At 49.3% G+C, this 16,655-nt stretch overlaps 1 protein-coding gene across 2 annotated transcripts in view; it reads left to right on the top strand.

Moving 5' to 3' along the window:
* The window catches only part of FIBP (FGF1 intracellular binding protein), a 227,821-nt gene extending 212,026 nt beyond the window's left edge, over nt 1-15,795 (top strand). For both annotated transcript variants that reach the window (XM_069645013.1, XM_069645014.1), the window contains exons 9-11: nt 9,598-9,684; nt 12,819-12,916; nt 15,478-15,795. In XM_069645013.1, the coding sequence (XP_069501114.1) occupies nt 9,598-9,684; nt 12,819-12,916; nt 15,478-15,547 (255 nt within the window). In that variant the 3' untranslated portion in view covers nt 15,548-15,795. The remainder of the gene's footprint in view (nt 1-9,597; nt 9,685-12,818; nt 12,917-15,477) is intronic.
* Nucleotides 15,796-16,655: the final 860 nt, after the last annotated feature.

Below are 16,655 nucleotides of genomic sequence, written 5' to 3'. Positions count from 1 at the left end.
AAAGAAAAAACTGTTTCACTTTCACTTACGAGCTGTATTTCTCCCATAAACCAATCACTGTCCTCTGGGTCATACTGCCCCCATCCAATGACAGTCCTCTCCCTAAACCCCTCCTCTGGCAGCCATCTTTAGTTTTTTACTGCACGCTTCAATGTTGGGAGTCCTTAAGTTTGCTCTGCGAGCTACTTCTACTTTTTTTCGTGGAAAAAGGTTCTATTTTGGTTCTGGACGCACCTGTGTGCTCTTCTCTCCATCTGCCGACAGCGGGGATCCGTTGTCGATGCATTTCAGCGCCCCCAAGGGCGAAGATCATCGATGTTTCCAGAAGGCCATCGGGCCTACTTCGCGCCCTCCCACCATGACGGAGGAGAAGGAGGAAGGAAGGTCCCTCTTCAAGTCCTACACCAAGTGCGGGCTTCGAAATGTGTTTGTGGAGGAGAAGCACCTGCAATTCCTCTACTGCCTGCATCAAGACACAAGGAAGGAGATTGTGAGATGTGCCGCGGCTTCTCCAAGAAGACAAAGGACACAGTAGACTGGCGGCGTGGCTGAACGCTAAGGCCTCTTCCCGTGCTGCGAGCAGGGTAATGCCTCACCCAGGGCCGGCCGATCGAGAAGCGGTCTTCTAAGTCCTGTGAGGATGCCTTATCCGTGGGGTATAATGATAAATCCAAGAACCGCAAGTCCGGGTCCACCAGGGTCACCACGGAAGCGGGTCCCACGGCAGTCTGGGCGCGCTCGACATCACCCTCCATCCTCGATTGCCAGCCGGCAGTCGAGCTCCTCCTCGAATAGAAAATTGCCAACCTGGCTAAACTGTGGGAGAAGCCCGAGAAGCCGTGGGCGGAGGAGAAGAAGGCCGAACTGCCCAAGAAGGCCCAGGCGGCACAGGATAAATCGTCGTGGTCGACGACGATGGAGCTAGTGGCGGCGACTCTTTCGAAAGCTAAGGGGGCTGACCCTGAGAAGGTAGCCCCCACAGCGCTGAAGGTATCCCTCTCTCCATGGTGCAAGGCTGCCGTAGTGACTTTAACAAAGTCTGCCGGCACGCCGGAGAAGGGGACACCATCAAAGAACACAGTGCCAGGGTGGGGGGTCGGCAAGGAGGCCCCATACCAGTCCCAGGCCTAGGCCCAAGCCATGGAAATTTCATCCACAGACGAGGATCTGGAGTCCTTACGCACGGTCCACGAGGACGCAGTAGACGAGGGTGACGGCGCAGGGCCTAGTGTTCCGATCATGCCAGCTCCGCCGAGGGATGTGTCTAGATATCCTATTGACACTCCAGGTTCCAATGGTACCTCAAGCCCCCGATCAGCCGCCAGCGAAGAGGAAGCGTCATCCAATGCCCCCATTTCAGCCTCCACATCTGCGCCGGGCCCCCTCTCCCCCAGCAGACCCAGAGACACTGGTATGGATAGCGCCATGGTGACGATATTGTCAGAGCGGGTCAGTGCAGCCTAGGGCGTCCCCACAGAACGAGGTGGGGTTGTTTCATTCCATGACCACCAGAGCCTCCGAGCTGTTCCAGCTTGTGCCTGTAGAAACCAAGAAGAAAGGTTTCCTGTACCAGAGGCGCAAGGCCAAGAGGAAGACCATCATGGCGGTTCCCCTCCTGGACAACGTGTGAGAGGAGGGTGTGACCCTCTTGGAGAACCCTTGCACTGCTCCAGCCAAATGGGATAGGCTGGAGAGGAAGAACTGGGTGCAGGAATCCGCACCCAAGTGCCTTAGGTTGCAACCATCGCCGGATTTGGTGGTTTCGGCGGCAAGGAAGCGGTTGGCTAACTAGTCCTCGTCATCTTCAGTCCCTCCGGACAGCGAGGGGAAGAAGATGGACGCCATGGGGAGGAAGGTGATTTACACTGCAGCGTCCACTATCAAGGCGGCAGGGAGCTGTGGTACAAGCTGGGTCCCATTTTGGAGTTGGAGGCGATCGCTCTCTTCCAGGAGGAAGAGTTAGCGTCGGATCACGCCGTCACAGTGGCGCTGGACGTTGCCAACACAGGGTTCCGGCAGATGGGGAATAGTGTCGAATTTCCGCCAGGAAGTCCAGGCGAAGGTACTGGACATGCCTTTCGATGAAGATAACCATTTCGGGAAAGTCATTGAAGAGTCCCTACAGGCCATCAAGGTGGATACGGAGACGGCCTGTTCCTTGGGAAGCCTACAGCAGCGCTGCTCTTCTTTTCACTCCTCCAGAGGAAAGTCGGGCAGGACATCGGAAGGGTTCTCCTCATCGTACCGCCAGCCTTCCAGATCCACGACCCAGAAAGCCTACAAAGGCCGTTCCCAGGCCTACGTTGGTAGAGGACAGTGTTACCGCAGGGCGCCGGCGCCAAAGCAATCCTGAACCGACCAGGACGTCTGGCCCCCACCCGTGCAACCCGTTGGGAGGCCGGCTGGCAAGGTTCGTCAGCGAGTGGGAAAAGATCACCACCGACAGATGGGTGCTGGATGCTCTTGCCCAAGGACATACTCTGGAATTTCAGCACAGGTGTCTGCGGATCCCTCCCGTGGCCTGTCAGGCGCAGCACATCACTCAGCTCTAAGAGGAGGCGATAGAGCTGGTTCCCCAGTGACTCCAGGGCTCCTGAGTCTATTCCAGATACTTCTTTGTCAGAAAGAAGATGGGGGACTGGAGGCCCATTCTAGACCTACGACCTCTGAACAAGTGCCTCCAGTTTCAGAAATTCAGGATGGTTATGTTACAACACATGCTCGGCTAACTGGAAAGTGGGGATTTCTTGACGTCGCTGGACCTGGAGGATGCCTACTTCCAGGTCCCTAGTCACAGGAAATACTGACATTTTCTACGTTTCGTGGTGCAAGGACGGCACTACCAGTTCAAGGCCCTACCCTTCGGCAAAAAGTTGGCCCTCAGAGTGTTCACAAAGTAACTGGCACAGGTGGCGGCCCATCTGTGGCTACGAGGGATACACTTATACCCATACCTCGACGACTGGCTCATCCGGGCTCACTCACAAGAGTTGGCAGTCGGACACACAGAGGCGCTGTCAAGATGCCGACGGATCTGGGATTCTCCATCAATTATCCAAAGTCCTGCTTGACACCATCGCAGAATGTGCTGTTCCTGGGAGCCTGACTCAATACAATGTCCTGCCTGGCATCGCCCTCAGAGGAGAGGGTAGCGGCCATTCAAGGGAAGGTGCAGCGGCTGTTGTCGATGAAGACGGCCACAGTGAGAGACATCAAGTCCTTGCTCGGCATGATGCCATCCTGCATCTACCTCATCCGGCTCTGCAGGTTACAGATGTGACTCTTTCAGGAGTTCCTGGAATCTCGCAGGATATAAGTGTCCGGAAACTTTGTGGACAAGATCACTCTGGACGGTGACTTTGGGCGGGCGATAGGGTGGTGGGGCGTCCGCTCCAACATCGCCACGGGCACAGGATTTCAGACCCCCCGCCCCATTCCAGGAAACCGTCACCACAGACGCTTCTCTGGAAGGCTAGGGAGCCCACACTGGGCATCTGCACGCCAGATGCCTGTGGTTGCCGGAGGAGAAGGATCTCCATATTAACATCTTGGAGCTACGGGCAGTGTTCTGGGCCCTCAAGTCGTTACTTCCATATCTGAAGGGCAAAGTGGTGAGGATCTTCACAGACAACACCACCACGATGTTCTACATTAGGAAACAAGGGCGCTTGATCCCCGGCGCACTCCAGGGAAGCGCAGGACTTGTGGTGCTTGGCCGTCAGACAAGAAATGTTCCTCGGCCCCCTTCACCTAGCAGGAGTCGAACACTATTGCTGACTCCCTCAGCAGGGAATTGCGCTCCTGCCACGAGTGGGACCTTCGGCAGGACCTGGTGGACTGCATCTTCGTCAAGTGGGGCAGGCCCCAGATCGATTTGTTTGCGACCGTGGCGAACTCCAAATGCCAGAGGTTCACCAGCAGATTCCATCAACCGAGAAGCCTGGGGGACACGTTCTCCTTCCTGTGGGAAGGGAAGTTTCTGTACGTGTTTCCTTTGTTGCCTGTCCTGCTATGAGTCATCAACACACTCAGACAGTGTCAGTGCAGAATGATACTCATCGCCCCAGCGTGGCTGAGGCAGATTTGGTACGCGGACCTTCTCAGCCCGTCAGCGTTACCTCTGGTCAAGCTAACAACGGTCCCAGATCTTCTCACCACAGAAGCAGGTGCAAAACCAGCATTTCGACCCAGGATCACTCAACCTGAGGGCTTGGCTCCTGCAACCCTAGAGTTTGGAGGATATGAGTTGCCTGTGGACTGCAGGGAGGTCCTCGCTAAGGCCAGGGCATCGTTAACTTTGAAGTACTACGGCCACAAGTGGAAGCGTTTCGCTACGTGGTGCCGTTGCAGAAGATTACCCCTCTGAGGGTCACACCCCGCAGGTTCTTCTGTACTTGCTATCTTTGGCCAAGGCCGGACTGGCGCACGCCTTGATCAAACTACATCTGGCGGCTATCTCACGCTACACCAGGTCTCCTGGAAGGTCTTCACTTTGGTCTCATCGACTCTTCAAGGAGTTCCTCAAAGGACTGTTTTGAACATTCCCGCCAGTGAAGGCTTGTGCCCCGGCGTGGGGACTCAACGTGGTTCTGACCAGGCTCATGGGGGGGCCCCCTTTGAGCCTATGCATCAGGCCCCTTTCAAGTTCCTCTTGTGGAAAATGGCTTCCCTTGTGGCCATCTCCTCCGCCAGGAGGGTGGGTGAGATACAGGTCCTATCCTGCAAACCGCCATACCTGACTTTCCACGAATCGAGGGTGGTGCTGTGGACGCACCCCTCTTTCATGCCGAAGGTTCTGTCAGAATTCCACCCCAACGAACCTTGGAGGTTACTGTTTTGTTCCTAAAACCTTTGTCACCGCCTGAAAGGACCTTGCACTCGCTAGACGTTGCTCGTGCCCTGAAGTGGCACCCACAAAGAGTTTTCGAAAGACTTCACAGCTGTTGGGGAACTTTGGTCATGTTGAGCCTTGCCATGTTGTACTGCTGTGTATTCTTTATTCATGAGCATGTGAATCCATGCCAGACCCCATGCTGGAGAAGGAACAAGTTACTTATCTGTAACTATTGTTCTCCAGCATGGGTCTGGCATGGGGTCACATGTGAGCCCTCCTTCCGTCCCCTCTGCGGCTCTTCTTTGTCATACTGCCACTTTACGTGTTTACCAAATTGGAAGATAGCTGCCAGAGGAGGGGCTAAGGAGGGGACTGTCATTGGATGGGGGCAGTATGACCCAAAGGACAGTGATTGGTTTATGGCAGAAATAAAGTTTGTAATTGTGAAACTGTTTTTTCTTTTACCGAGGATTCTCAGCCTGATGACAGGGGATATTCATGAGCATGTGAACCCATGCCAGACCCATACTGGAGAACAATAGTAACAGGTGTGTATACGTATTTATAGATCAGTTGGCTGACACCTCACTCCAGGAAGCTTAAAAACCCACCCTTAAACAAGATCACCTATGTGATGAGTTCTGAGAGGTCATCACTTCTCCCAGAGGGAACAACTTCCTATGGGGTGGTGAGGCTGCTACCCGATAGTCTACCTGGGGGTGGTACTCAGCAGGAGAATCTCATGGGAAGAGACCTCCCTTCTGCGGACAAAGCAGAACATCTTGGGAGAACGCGTTATGACAACCCTCCACACATATACCCCTTCCTTTCCCATAGAAACAATTAACTTTTATATTTTGTGTTTCACTTTCCAATATTGGACAACCCTCCATTTAATAATTTAGTGTAACAATGCCCCCCCTCGCACTTTGAGACAAGGACAAAGCTGGTATTCAAAAACAATTTGTATTAAATAAAATGGCCCCACAAGTATGGCTCTGGGACCCTGCTGTCCACCTTCTTACGGAGCCTTTACTTCTGCCTGGCCTCACGGTCAAAGAAACGACCGGCATCCAGCCCTAGAGAGACACCTTCTGCAACTCGCCCAGCTTATTCTGCTCTCCGGTCTCCGTCATCTCTCAGCTCTCGCGCCTCACAGCTTACATGCCTGCTATTGCTCAGGGCCTGGCTTGACAGCCGGTTGAACAACATAGCAAGTCCTTCTTTCATTTTTATCGTAAGCAGGCATAGAAGACTAGACTGTTCATTAATGTTCTCAGCATTGTTCTTCCTTGTTCCACACCTCCCTGTCCCAGTCCTTGTTAAGCAGGTCTCCCTTAGGATGGTCCCTGCTCTTCTTCCTTTCAGTAGTTACGTTTTCATTGAAGTATGGTATATGGAGTTGGTTTCTATGGGAAAGGAAGGGGTATATGTGTGGAGGGTTGTCATAACGCGTTCTCCCAAGATGTTCTGCTTTGTCCGCAGAAGGGAGGTCTCTTCCCATGAGATTCTCCTGCTGAGTACCACCCCCAGGTAGACTATCGGGTAGCAGCCTCACCACCCCATAGGAAGTTGTTCCCCTTCGGGGAGAAGTGATGACCTCTCAGAACTCATCACATAGGTGATTCCCTACTTGAATTACAATGGGACTAAAGTCACATGTCAAACTAAACCCACTTCCACCCTGAAATCAAAAGTGAAGCAGTATTCAGAATAATGCTTAAAACAAAAGAGTTTACTGCAGTTACAGCTTAAATATGAGTCTTCAATACTGATGTAAATCTAAAATGTTGGATACTATCTTTCGAAAACGATTGGTTTCTAGCTTGGGCATTGTTAGGAAAGATTTCTCTTTACTGCACCTTTCCTTCCATCTTTATGGAACCCCCAAACCTTTTGCTTTTATTTTTTAATCTGATCTGATCTGTGCTTTTTGCAATGCAGTGAAGTCTTAAGCTTCACTGCACTGGCTTTTGCTCATATGTTATGGGGAAACGGACATGTCCTTCAGGCAGTCAGTACTGGTAAACCTTGTTTCCCTTAGTCCTGTTACTGTGTTACTACTTTTGATTACTTTTGTATCCCTTGTGGTAACGTTTGTATCATTGTACAAAGCAGCTAACACTGGAGTACAATGGGGTACATTTTTGTTTTGCCCTAGACTAACACTCAGAGGATTTTTGATTACCCTAGGTGTGCTAAAAGGATAAGCTGGTGGCAGCAGTGACTTTTTTCCCACTTTTTGGGACTTTTTTCCCACTTTGGGGATTTTTTGTTTTAGCCTTACTGCGTTTGGCTACTAACTGTGGCTAGTGTGCAAACATGGCCATGCCACATTGTTTTTCGCCTGTCCTTTTGCCATCTTGTTCTTTAGACTTCTTCCTGGCCTGAGAGGCCAGGAAAATCCTTATAAGGACTTCCAGTGCCCGGGAAAGCAGAAGCTTTTGGCCGGCTACTGGAGGGCTGTGTGTGTTTGCTGGTAGGATGTGAGCTGGGACTGTCTGTTCCCAATCCACAAACTGGTTTCGGTGTATCTGGGTGGTATGCATGAATGTTCCTGCCAGTGGTCCTGATTGGTCCATTGTTGGGGTGTGTGTGTGGGCTAGTCCTGCTATTGGCTAGTGAGGGCAACAGCTCTTACCTGTCTTTTAGGATAAGACAAGGACCCCTGCACCCATTCTTCAGAGTTCTTGGAGAAACCTGAAGGAGCCTATCCTGTCCAGCTGTGAGACCCGCAAAGAAACCTGAGACCTGACTGAAGGAGGCCTGGCGACCAACTTCTGCTGCTGTCCTGGAGGAGCCCTGTCTTGCTCGTGATCTTTAGCAGTCCTATGAAGGAGCTGCGACCCTTGGAGTGGATAAGACCATCCATTCCTAACGTCTGCTCAGTGCCCTGCCAAAGGAAGCCTTCAGAAGTGCCCTGGAACTGCCCTGTGGCTGACCAGCTTCGATTTTGGGCTACCATGCTGCCAGCGTCACCATTCCAAGTATCGGCCTGAAACTTGTGGGATCCTCAGTTGGCGCTACAAGACTAACATCTGTGAAATGTTGGCGTCCTAGCATCGAGGGGGCCCGAGATAGGAGGGAAAGTCCGACTGTGGCTGCTGGGTCCTTTTGCATCGCCGTGCTGCGGTGACCACCGTCTGAAATCACTTAACTGACCCGAGTCCAGTCCTGAGAGGAGTCCTGCATTGGCTTTTGCTGCATTCTCCAATCGAGAGTCCTTGCAACAGTGAAAGACACCAACCGGAGATCAGCTCGAACCTACAACCCCGGTAAATCAAAGATTGCGACTTTCGGCAGGAAAAAGCAACCTCCGACCCTTTTCGTTTGTCCTGCCAAGTCTGGGGAAGAATCAAACAGGTGGTAAGTTACAGAGCTTCCAACCTACCCCTATACTCTCATTATAAGTCAATAGGCTTATAATAAACCTTTATTGTAACACTTTTGGCTGTGCCATTGCTTGCTTGCGCAAGACCTCTGAAAGTTGGGGCTACTTTTGGTAGTTAGTTTTACTTGTACCCTAACCCTAAGAACCCTTCACTGAACCCCAGAAACCCTACCTGCATTTTTCCCTGCTTCATAACTTCTGTGGAACTTTTACCTGAACTATAGGGCACAAGGCCCCATACAATTTAGGGCTGGACAATTTTAGTTAGGGATCATCTCTGTGGACCTTGAGTGCATAATACTGAACTAATCTTTCCTTTGCGGGGGTGCCTGATCTGTATTATGCCCTATAATAAGTGACTGTATATATGTATCTATTGTTTTAGTCTTGTGTGATAACTCAACTTGCGAGTAGTCATTTTTCTATAGTGTGTTTTGGCCATAAATAAATAACTGTATTTTTATACATCCTGTCTAAGTGTAATTTGTGATTCCCATTGTGTGACATCATTTTGGACCCTTTACAAGCTCACCACCTCTGAAGATCTTAGCCTATACCGCCTGTCACTGCTACCTGAACTGGTTTGGCTACAGCTCCCCACAGTTGTCCCTGTCACAATATAGGTTGGCCTTCTATAGATCTTTCCACCGGGCCAGAGTATAGAAAATCAGTCCTAACAGGCATAGATACTACTTGACCACATATTGTATGATGTATGACATGTTGCAAACAGTTGTAAAGGCTTAGCTTTCTCAGGATTTCTGTTCCTTTTAGAATTCTGGGACAGTGGGGCATAACTTGCTTGATATTTTCAAGGAATCTGGTTCCCCCTCGCAACACCCCAGTTCAATGTGTTCTTTGAAGAATAGATATTAATTACTTATTGACTATGGCATTCACCAATGTTATGTTATGTTAGTGATTCTTATAAAGCTCACGGTCTCCCGAAGGCGGCATGGCGCCAATCATAGGACTTGCTACTTACTACATGTTCAATTTGGGATGTCTGCTACTTTCTCCTGCCATTTGAGATCTCTGGAAGTTTTAGAGATGCTTATGCCAGAAAACAAGATAGTGTTGAAGTGCATATTCCAAGGAGTATGAGTTGGAGCTGGTGGGTGAGGGAATGGTGTTACAGTGCCAGGTAGCAGAGAGTGTTTGAGGGCAGACTTGAGGCACATTGACTAAGAGGCAAATTTCAGTTGGTGCTGCATGGCCAAATTGAGGTGAATTTTGGGGTCATTTGTTGTGCAAAAATGGGTGGCAGGGAGACTGAGAAGCTTTGAGGTATATTACTAGTTCTGTATTTTATAAGATAAATGATAAATTGAAGGGTGCTTGAGTTTTTAACCATATGACTTTTGTTCTGTAGACACTCTCTCGAGGGTTGGTGAACATTGCAGCGAATCTGACGCACACCAAAGACGTGCGGGACTTCTTCATAGACCTCGTAGAAAAGGTATACTCATTTTTCCGCATTTTGACTCTTTAAATCGTTTCAGCAATTCTTGGCACCGAGGTCTGCCCACTATTGGGGTCTCTAAGTTAGCCTGCCTGATCTTCCTTTCCCCAGCTAGCCACCTGCTTTGCCAGTCAACACCCTCCTTCCTGCCCCAGCCAGTCAGCCCCCTCCCTGCCTCTGGCCCCCAGCTCAGCCCACCTCCCTCCGGCCCCCAAGCTGGTCAGCCCCTCCTGCCAGTGAACTCTCCCTCCCCCTCAGCCAATTAGATGCACCTGCTATGCCGGCCCAGCCCACCCACAAACCCCAGCCAGTCTGCTACCCTGACTCAGCCAAAGGCTCCTCCCCCCTCCAACACCCTGTGCCTGCCATCCTCCACCCTTTCCTAGCTAACCAGGCCCCTCCCTTCTCCACTCGAGCTAGCCGGCTCCATGTTTTAGACAGCCGGTCCCCTACCCTCCCTTCAGCCGGTTCCATGTAATAATGTCCCCAGAAAAATGTCTCCTGACAACAAAGTCGTCGTTTTTTGCAGAGACATTATTACATTGAACATGCGAGGGACACCCCTGCAACCCCCAATTTTTTTTTTTTTTAATTTTTATTTTTTTTTACAAGGGGAGCAGGGGACATCCCCGCAATTCGTCCCCATACATGATGTCACCATATATAATGTTGCAAATGTCTTTTCCTGGTGACAATTATGTATGGGGACATTATGTATGGGGAAATTATTACCTGATACCTTTCAGCCGACTAGCCACCTCTCCTCCCTTTCTTGCAATCCTACCTGTCCATCCCTTTCCCCCTACCTCTTAACTCCAGCCATCCTACCCTCTCTTCTCCCTCATCCATTCTCCCTGTTTTAATCTTGCCCATGCCGTCTCCCCCAGCCTGCCTGTCCCCTCTTGCATCCCCTAGTGCCCATCCCCTCTTGCCTGCCCCTGCCTGCACGGCCCTTCTTGACCCCTCTCAGGATGCCCATCCAAGCCTACAAATCACCTTCTCAGCCTACTCGTCCCCTCTTGCGCCCCTCTTCCTGCCCGTCCCCTTACTTCCCCTTCCTCTTACCCCAAGCCTGCCCGTCACTTATAGCCTCCTCTCAGCCCAACTCGCCTCTCTCAGCCTGCCCATCTCCTCTTGCTCCCCTCTCAGCCTGCCCATCTCCTCTTGCTCCCCTCTCAGCCTGCCCATCTCCTCTTGCTCCCCTCTCAGCCTTTTCAGAATTGACGGGAGAATTTGACCTGTCGTTTAATTTAGTAGTGATTAAAAAATGTTGATTGCTTCTGTTCTTTAATCCCAAAATCTCAAGCATGGAAGTATTTGAACTTCCAAAACCATGTAATGACCGTCCAATATAGGCATGCAGTTTTATGGCTGTCCCTCTAAAAACTGTAATTGAAGCTTGGCTGCTCAGTTTATTTAGTCCATTACTCTTGGTGCTGAATAATTCATGTCGCCCCCAGTCAATACTGACCTATCTTCTTCGGTTCTGTCCTGTCAGTCCCAGTTACAGGCTTAGACAGTTCCTGATCATTCCAGTTATTGGGTCTCTGTAATCAGGGCTGGCCATAGGCATGGTCAAATCTACAAGACTGCCAAACCATCTTCTCTTTCCCCATCTTTATTCCTGACCTCTGCACTTGCCTACTGTGATTGGACTGGATGACACTTAATGGTTTTATGCTTAATTCCTCGAAGACCGAAGTAATCTACTTTCCAACCTCCAAAACCCCATCTCCTTCCCTGACCTGCCTCATTTCCAACTGATTTACTCTCCCCCTTCCGTTAAGACTTACACCCTTAGTGTCTGTTTTAACAGTGATCTTAACTTCCCCCACTCATCACTTCCACCTCAACTACGCATAAGATTATCCTCATCCCAAAAACCTGCCTCTTCTCACTTTCATCTTGACCAAAACCCTCACAATGGCCCTGATACTCCACCAACTGGACTACTGTGTCTGCTTCTCTCTCTAGTCCTCCCTCTTGACAGGCTTCGAAACTTTGCCACCTGTAGCCTCTACAATCTTCCCCACTATGCTCCCACCTGTACGCACTGCTTTCACGCTAGTATGTTTTCCATTAAAGTCCAGCTCCTATTCTGACTCCTGGTCTGCAACTCCCTGCATAACCTGACACCTCTCATAACGAGCCACCAATACTACCTCCTTGTACCCCTCACTCTAGTACTATTCCACCTCTATTCCCCCCTAGATTCTGCTAATCCTGCCTTACCACATAGTACTGGAAATTCCTTCCTTCCCATATAAAAAAAATGCTCTCTACTCGTTCAACTCTGCACCAAACTCCACCACCTTAACCTTCAAGATGTACCGCAACATCACCCCATCCCCTCTGTGACTAGCCCCACCTAATCACTACCACACAATATATATTGCATCCAATCTGTCATATCTGCCTTGTCGCTGATCTCTGCTCTTTACTCCCCACCATGTTCTAATCAACTGCTTAATTACCTGCCCCCTATTTACGTCACCTGGTTGCCCAGTTTCCTGTTGATTCTTTTGTAATGTGTTTGTGGACGAAGTACGCTGTATTCCTATTCCTCCAATAAATAAAAGAGGCAATCGTGCCACTCTGCTTGTTTTGAGGGGTGTCCAAGTCATAGGAGCACTGTTGTAAAACTTGGAAGATTTTTCAGGCTCGCATTACTTCCACTATGAGGAATGGACACATACTTCACTCATACTGCTGATGTGTGTGCTTCTTTAAGGATTTGAATATTAGCTGTTTTTGTACTTTTCAAGTCAATTCAATAGAAGTATTTTCATGGACTTGAAAACAGTTGCTTCCCAGCTATGTATAAATGTATGTATATGTGTAGAAACCAAAGCTGGACACATATGTGGTCACCTTCGCACACAGGCTTGAAACACTGGCTTAAATGAAGTGTGTGATCCTGGCCAAATCATTCTACCTCACTGTACCTTACCTATCCAGATATGGAGGTGCTCTCTTCTCACTTGGCTGACTCCTGGCGACTTGTGTAATTTAACTTCCGATATTGCCCTCGAGTATTAAAAATAGGTGTTAATTAGGGGCACTGTTAGACCAGCTCAGTTGAAGTACATGATTTTGGTTAAGCTGCCGTATTGTTTCTCCTCCTGTCGCAGTTCATTGAGCCCTGTAAATCGTACAACTGGACGGTGAACGACGTGCAACTCTTCCTGACACAGTACACCGCCTCAGTCCGCGCAATCGATGCTTTCAAGTGAGTACAAGGCAGTGGGTGTGCGAGTGCCAGAGATCCGAAGCGATTGTTAGGCGTGTGGGGAGGGATAGATGGGGGAGAAACACCGGGCCTTTGGACGTGAACCGAACTGGAAACGGTTGATCCAGACCAGAGGGCGCTTGCCTGTGCGTGAGTAGTCATGTGCCAGAGTTCATTTCTTTGATAGATTAGATAAATCTGATGCCACTGTATCTCACTGCTCTCCCATCCACTGCCAGCAGGTGTCAGCGAAAACACATCTTCTGTTGGCTTTATTTTTCGCTGAAACACTTATCAGGTTTTCCAAAGCTTGAACCTGGCTCTAAGGATTGTCTGTAGCCAACATAAAGGCAGCTCCGAAATTTAATTTTCCAATAGTAATGTGAGGGCAGTGATTGCCAACCGGAAGCCCTCGGTGGCACGCTCGTGTGGTGGAGGTAATCTGTCCATATTCATATTTTTTGTAAAATAAAGGTCCCCATCATATTTACAGAATATATTCAAGTAACAACATTACAGCCTTAGACTTTCTCTGAATGGGTTTCATTTCATCCACTGGTAACATGAGTGTCCCCGGATTACGTCTACTACGCAGTCCTTGGCTTTGAGGACTTCACCCGAGGCATACTTCTCAGCCCTCTGGCATTTGCACCTATGGGCACCCTTCCAACAAGCAGACCCTCCAGAAAATTGCGACATGAAATGGAAAATATTGCGGCACGAAAAAGATTGCGGCACCCAACTGCGTTTTTTGCTGCATTTTCTAACGTTGAAAAATATATCATTTAACATCTTTTTTAGCCTAAAACCAAGTAATTGCAAGGCTTGTGTTAGTGAGGAACAAAATGTGTTCTGTCTGGCTGCGTTCTGTAGGACAGCCAGGTCGAGTCACCACAGCATAACATTTTGGATTGTGGTGGGGGAAGGGGGATACAGCCTGATGAGCTCCAAGGAAATCGTGCTGTGCCACTACTTCCAGCAGACAAGTGGAAAGCAAATAAACAGATAGGCTTGAATTCAAAAGTGTAACCCTGGTTGAAGCCCATAGGTTTGCTTTTCGCTTGTCCTATGACCCCAGGAGAGAGGGGGAACAACTCTACACTTCTCCATGGAAGGAATCCATGAGGCCAAGACACAGGGGCAATGCAGTGGCAGTAACTGCAAGCCCATAATACCTAGCCAAACAATGAACTCTCTTGGGTGGTCATAATTCCTTGGTTATGCCACCCACACATGGTGACTAAACACACCCACAAACAGAAATGAAACATCACAACACTACCAGGGGTCAAGTCCTACAAATTAAAGTGGGGGAGGGAACTCATTAACAAATGCAATGGCAAGTGATGTCATCAGAAATTATAAAAATATCAAGGTGAAATATGCATATATCATTACATTGGCTTTGCATAACCACCAAAATTGCACAGGACGAATGGCATTTGCCTTTCATAAATTTTAACACCCAATTTTGTGCGTAATTGGTGTCATACAGCCAAGCCTTGATTCAAGGCTGGGCTGCATGATACAAACGCTCGTAGCTGTATTCGTTTCAAATTGCTTTACAATTATTGTAAAGCAATTTGAAACGAATACAGCTACGAGAGTCTTCAATTGGCATCATGCAGCCCAGCCTTGATTCAAGGCTGGGCTGCATGATACAAACGCTCGTAGCTGTATTCGTTTTCAAATTGCTTTACAATTGGTATCATGCAGCCCATGATACCAATTGTAAAGCAATTTGAAATGAATACAGCTACGAGAGTCTTCAATTGGCGTCAGGAAGCATTAAGTTTATGCTTTCTTTTCCAGCGCTGACAGGAAAGTAATTTACTTTCCTGTCGAGCGCCGGGAATGAAAACAGTCCAGTGGCCTCTTTGGGTGCTCTGAGTTGGGGGCAGATGCGTGGACAGGCCAGTGCTTACCTGGCTAGCTTCACCAACTGTCAGCTCGGGCACTCAATGAGCCTTGGAGGTGCCTGGGGTCACAGCCAAATGCTGTGCATCTCCCAGGCCTGCGTGACCCTCCCCCAATCCTGGGCCTGCAACGCAGAGCCGAGGTGTTAACCCTCAAGCTGCTGCAATCAGCAGCCAGCTGTGTTCGCTCTAAATCATTAAATGAGCGCGAAAAAAGACACACTAAGCTAACATGTCTTTTTTGCGCTCATTTAATGATTTATAGCGGCAATTGCGGGAAATGGCACATTTTGCGATTTTTTTTTTTTTTGCAAATCGCAAAATCGCCATAAGGTGGATGGTCTGAACAAGGGCCATTTCCTTTTATAGACCTCACTAGCCTCCACAAACAGATTGGACATTTCCATTGACTTCAATGGGCGTCCACCTCGAAATCTTCCAGGGTGGTTCAGCTGTTGGATGGGCGTGCTCCGAGTTCTACTATCCATTCCATCAAACGTGGGGGATGGGGGTCGGGGGGATCCCCAGTAATGTGCTCCTGGGATTGTGCTCTTGCTGGCTGCCTGCCTTTGGAGATCACAGCTGCTCTGTACGGGCGTGTCCCGTCGCCAACGGATAATACGCTTTCCCCTCCTTTTCCTGCAGGCACCAGGCGTTGTGGGAGAGATACATGGGAACCGCCAGGAGCTGCTTGTTAAAGATGTACCACGACTGATCCTGCCGGAAGGAGAGCACGCCTAACATGGGGGAATGACTGCCCCCCTGCCCACCCAAGCACAGCACTTCAATCAACCCTGGTTGATACCCGCTCCCTTTATGACGGATAACGGGACTCCTTGCTCTGTCCTTCCACTGGCTGTGTTCTGAAGGGACCACACCCCTGCTTCCCTTGCACATGTGACTAGTGTTCTGCAATTGCCAGCCCTGTCGTTCTTTTAAATAAAGTGCACGTTTATTTACCTACTTTTTAGGACTGGCTGAAGAGAGGTTCATAGAAGTTAAAAACATACCAAGCGTTGCATCACATTGCCTCCATTTGCAAAAGAAAGCACCGTCTGCAATGTTGCATCCCCGGAGCCCTCCCACTGTATCGGGCAGCCCATCTCCAGAGCCCCTGTCTACTTTACACATTGAGAAAGGCATGCCTAAATCAACATGGGACTGTTTATCTACAGAACTGTCAAGGGCGGGAGCCATGCTGGAAGCCTATTCCAGCTGATGGTGCCTGGATCGGACAGACTGCATCCGACGTTTTTTTTTTAATCCTATTTTTACATTTTCCATCTGGAAGTAATGGCTTGTTTTCGGTCCTCCCCTGATTTACTTCATCCTGTTTGAAAGTGAGGCCTTTTTCATGGATTACTTGCTACACCCCACATGGCCTCTTACACGGATGCAAATAGACCGACATTGTTTTGGGTGTTGGGGGGTAGGGAGGGACTACAGTTGGCGGGGAACACTTACTTGTATGGACCCTCCTTCCTGATCTCCCTAAGGAATGTTTGTAGGGTCTAGTGTCAAATTAGCAGAACATTGTGTTATTTAAAGAACACTGGTTAGGTTACTCGCATTTCGCCAAAACACAATCCGATTTAAATTTAAATAAAGCTCCTTTGTAATGCTGCTTGCCAGCATGATGATGCTTTGGTTGCAATGGGGTTCCTCGTTGATTTTGCCACTTGCTACTTCATGGCCCATGTCATGCTGCATTGTACCACAATCCCATGTAAGATTTAGCGGGGCTAACCCCTACTGAAGCCCGCCAAAACTCGTGACATTCATCACATGTTTTAACACCCAAATAATTTAGACAGACAACAATT

Source organism: Ambystoma mexicanum, chromosome 2p (assembly GCF_040938575.1).
Source record: "Ambystoma mexicanum isolate Mex_15411 chromosome 2p, UKY_AmexF1_1, whole genome shotgun sequence".
In the NCBI taxonomy this organism is placed as follows: domain Eukaryota; kingdom Metazoa; phylum Chordata; class Amphibia; order Caudata; family Ambystomatidae; genus Ambystoma; species Ambystoma mexicanum.
The sequence above is the reverse complement of the archived record's forward strand: the minus strand, read 5'-3'. Positions and strand labels throughout refer to the sequence as shown.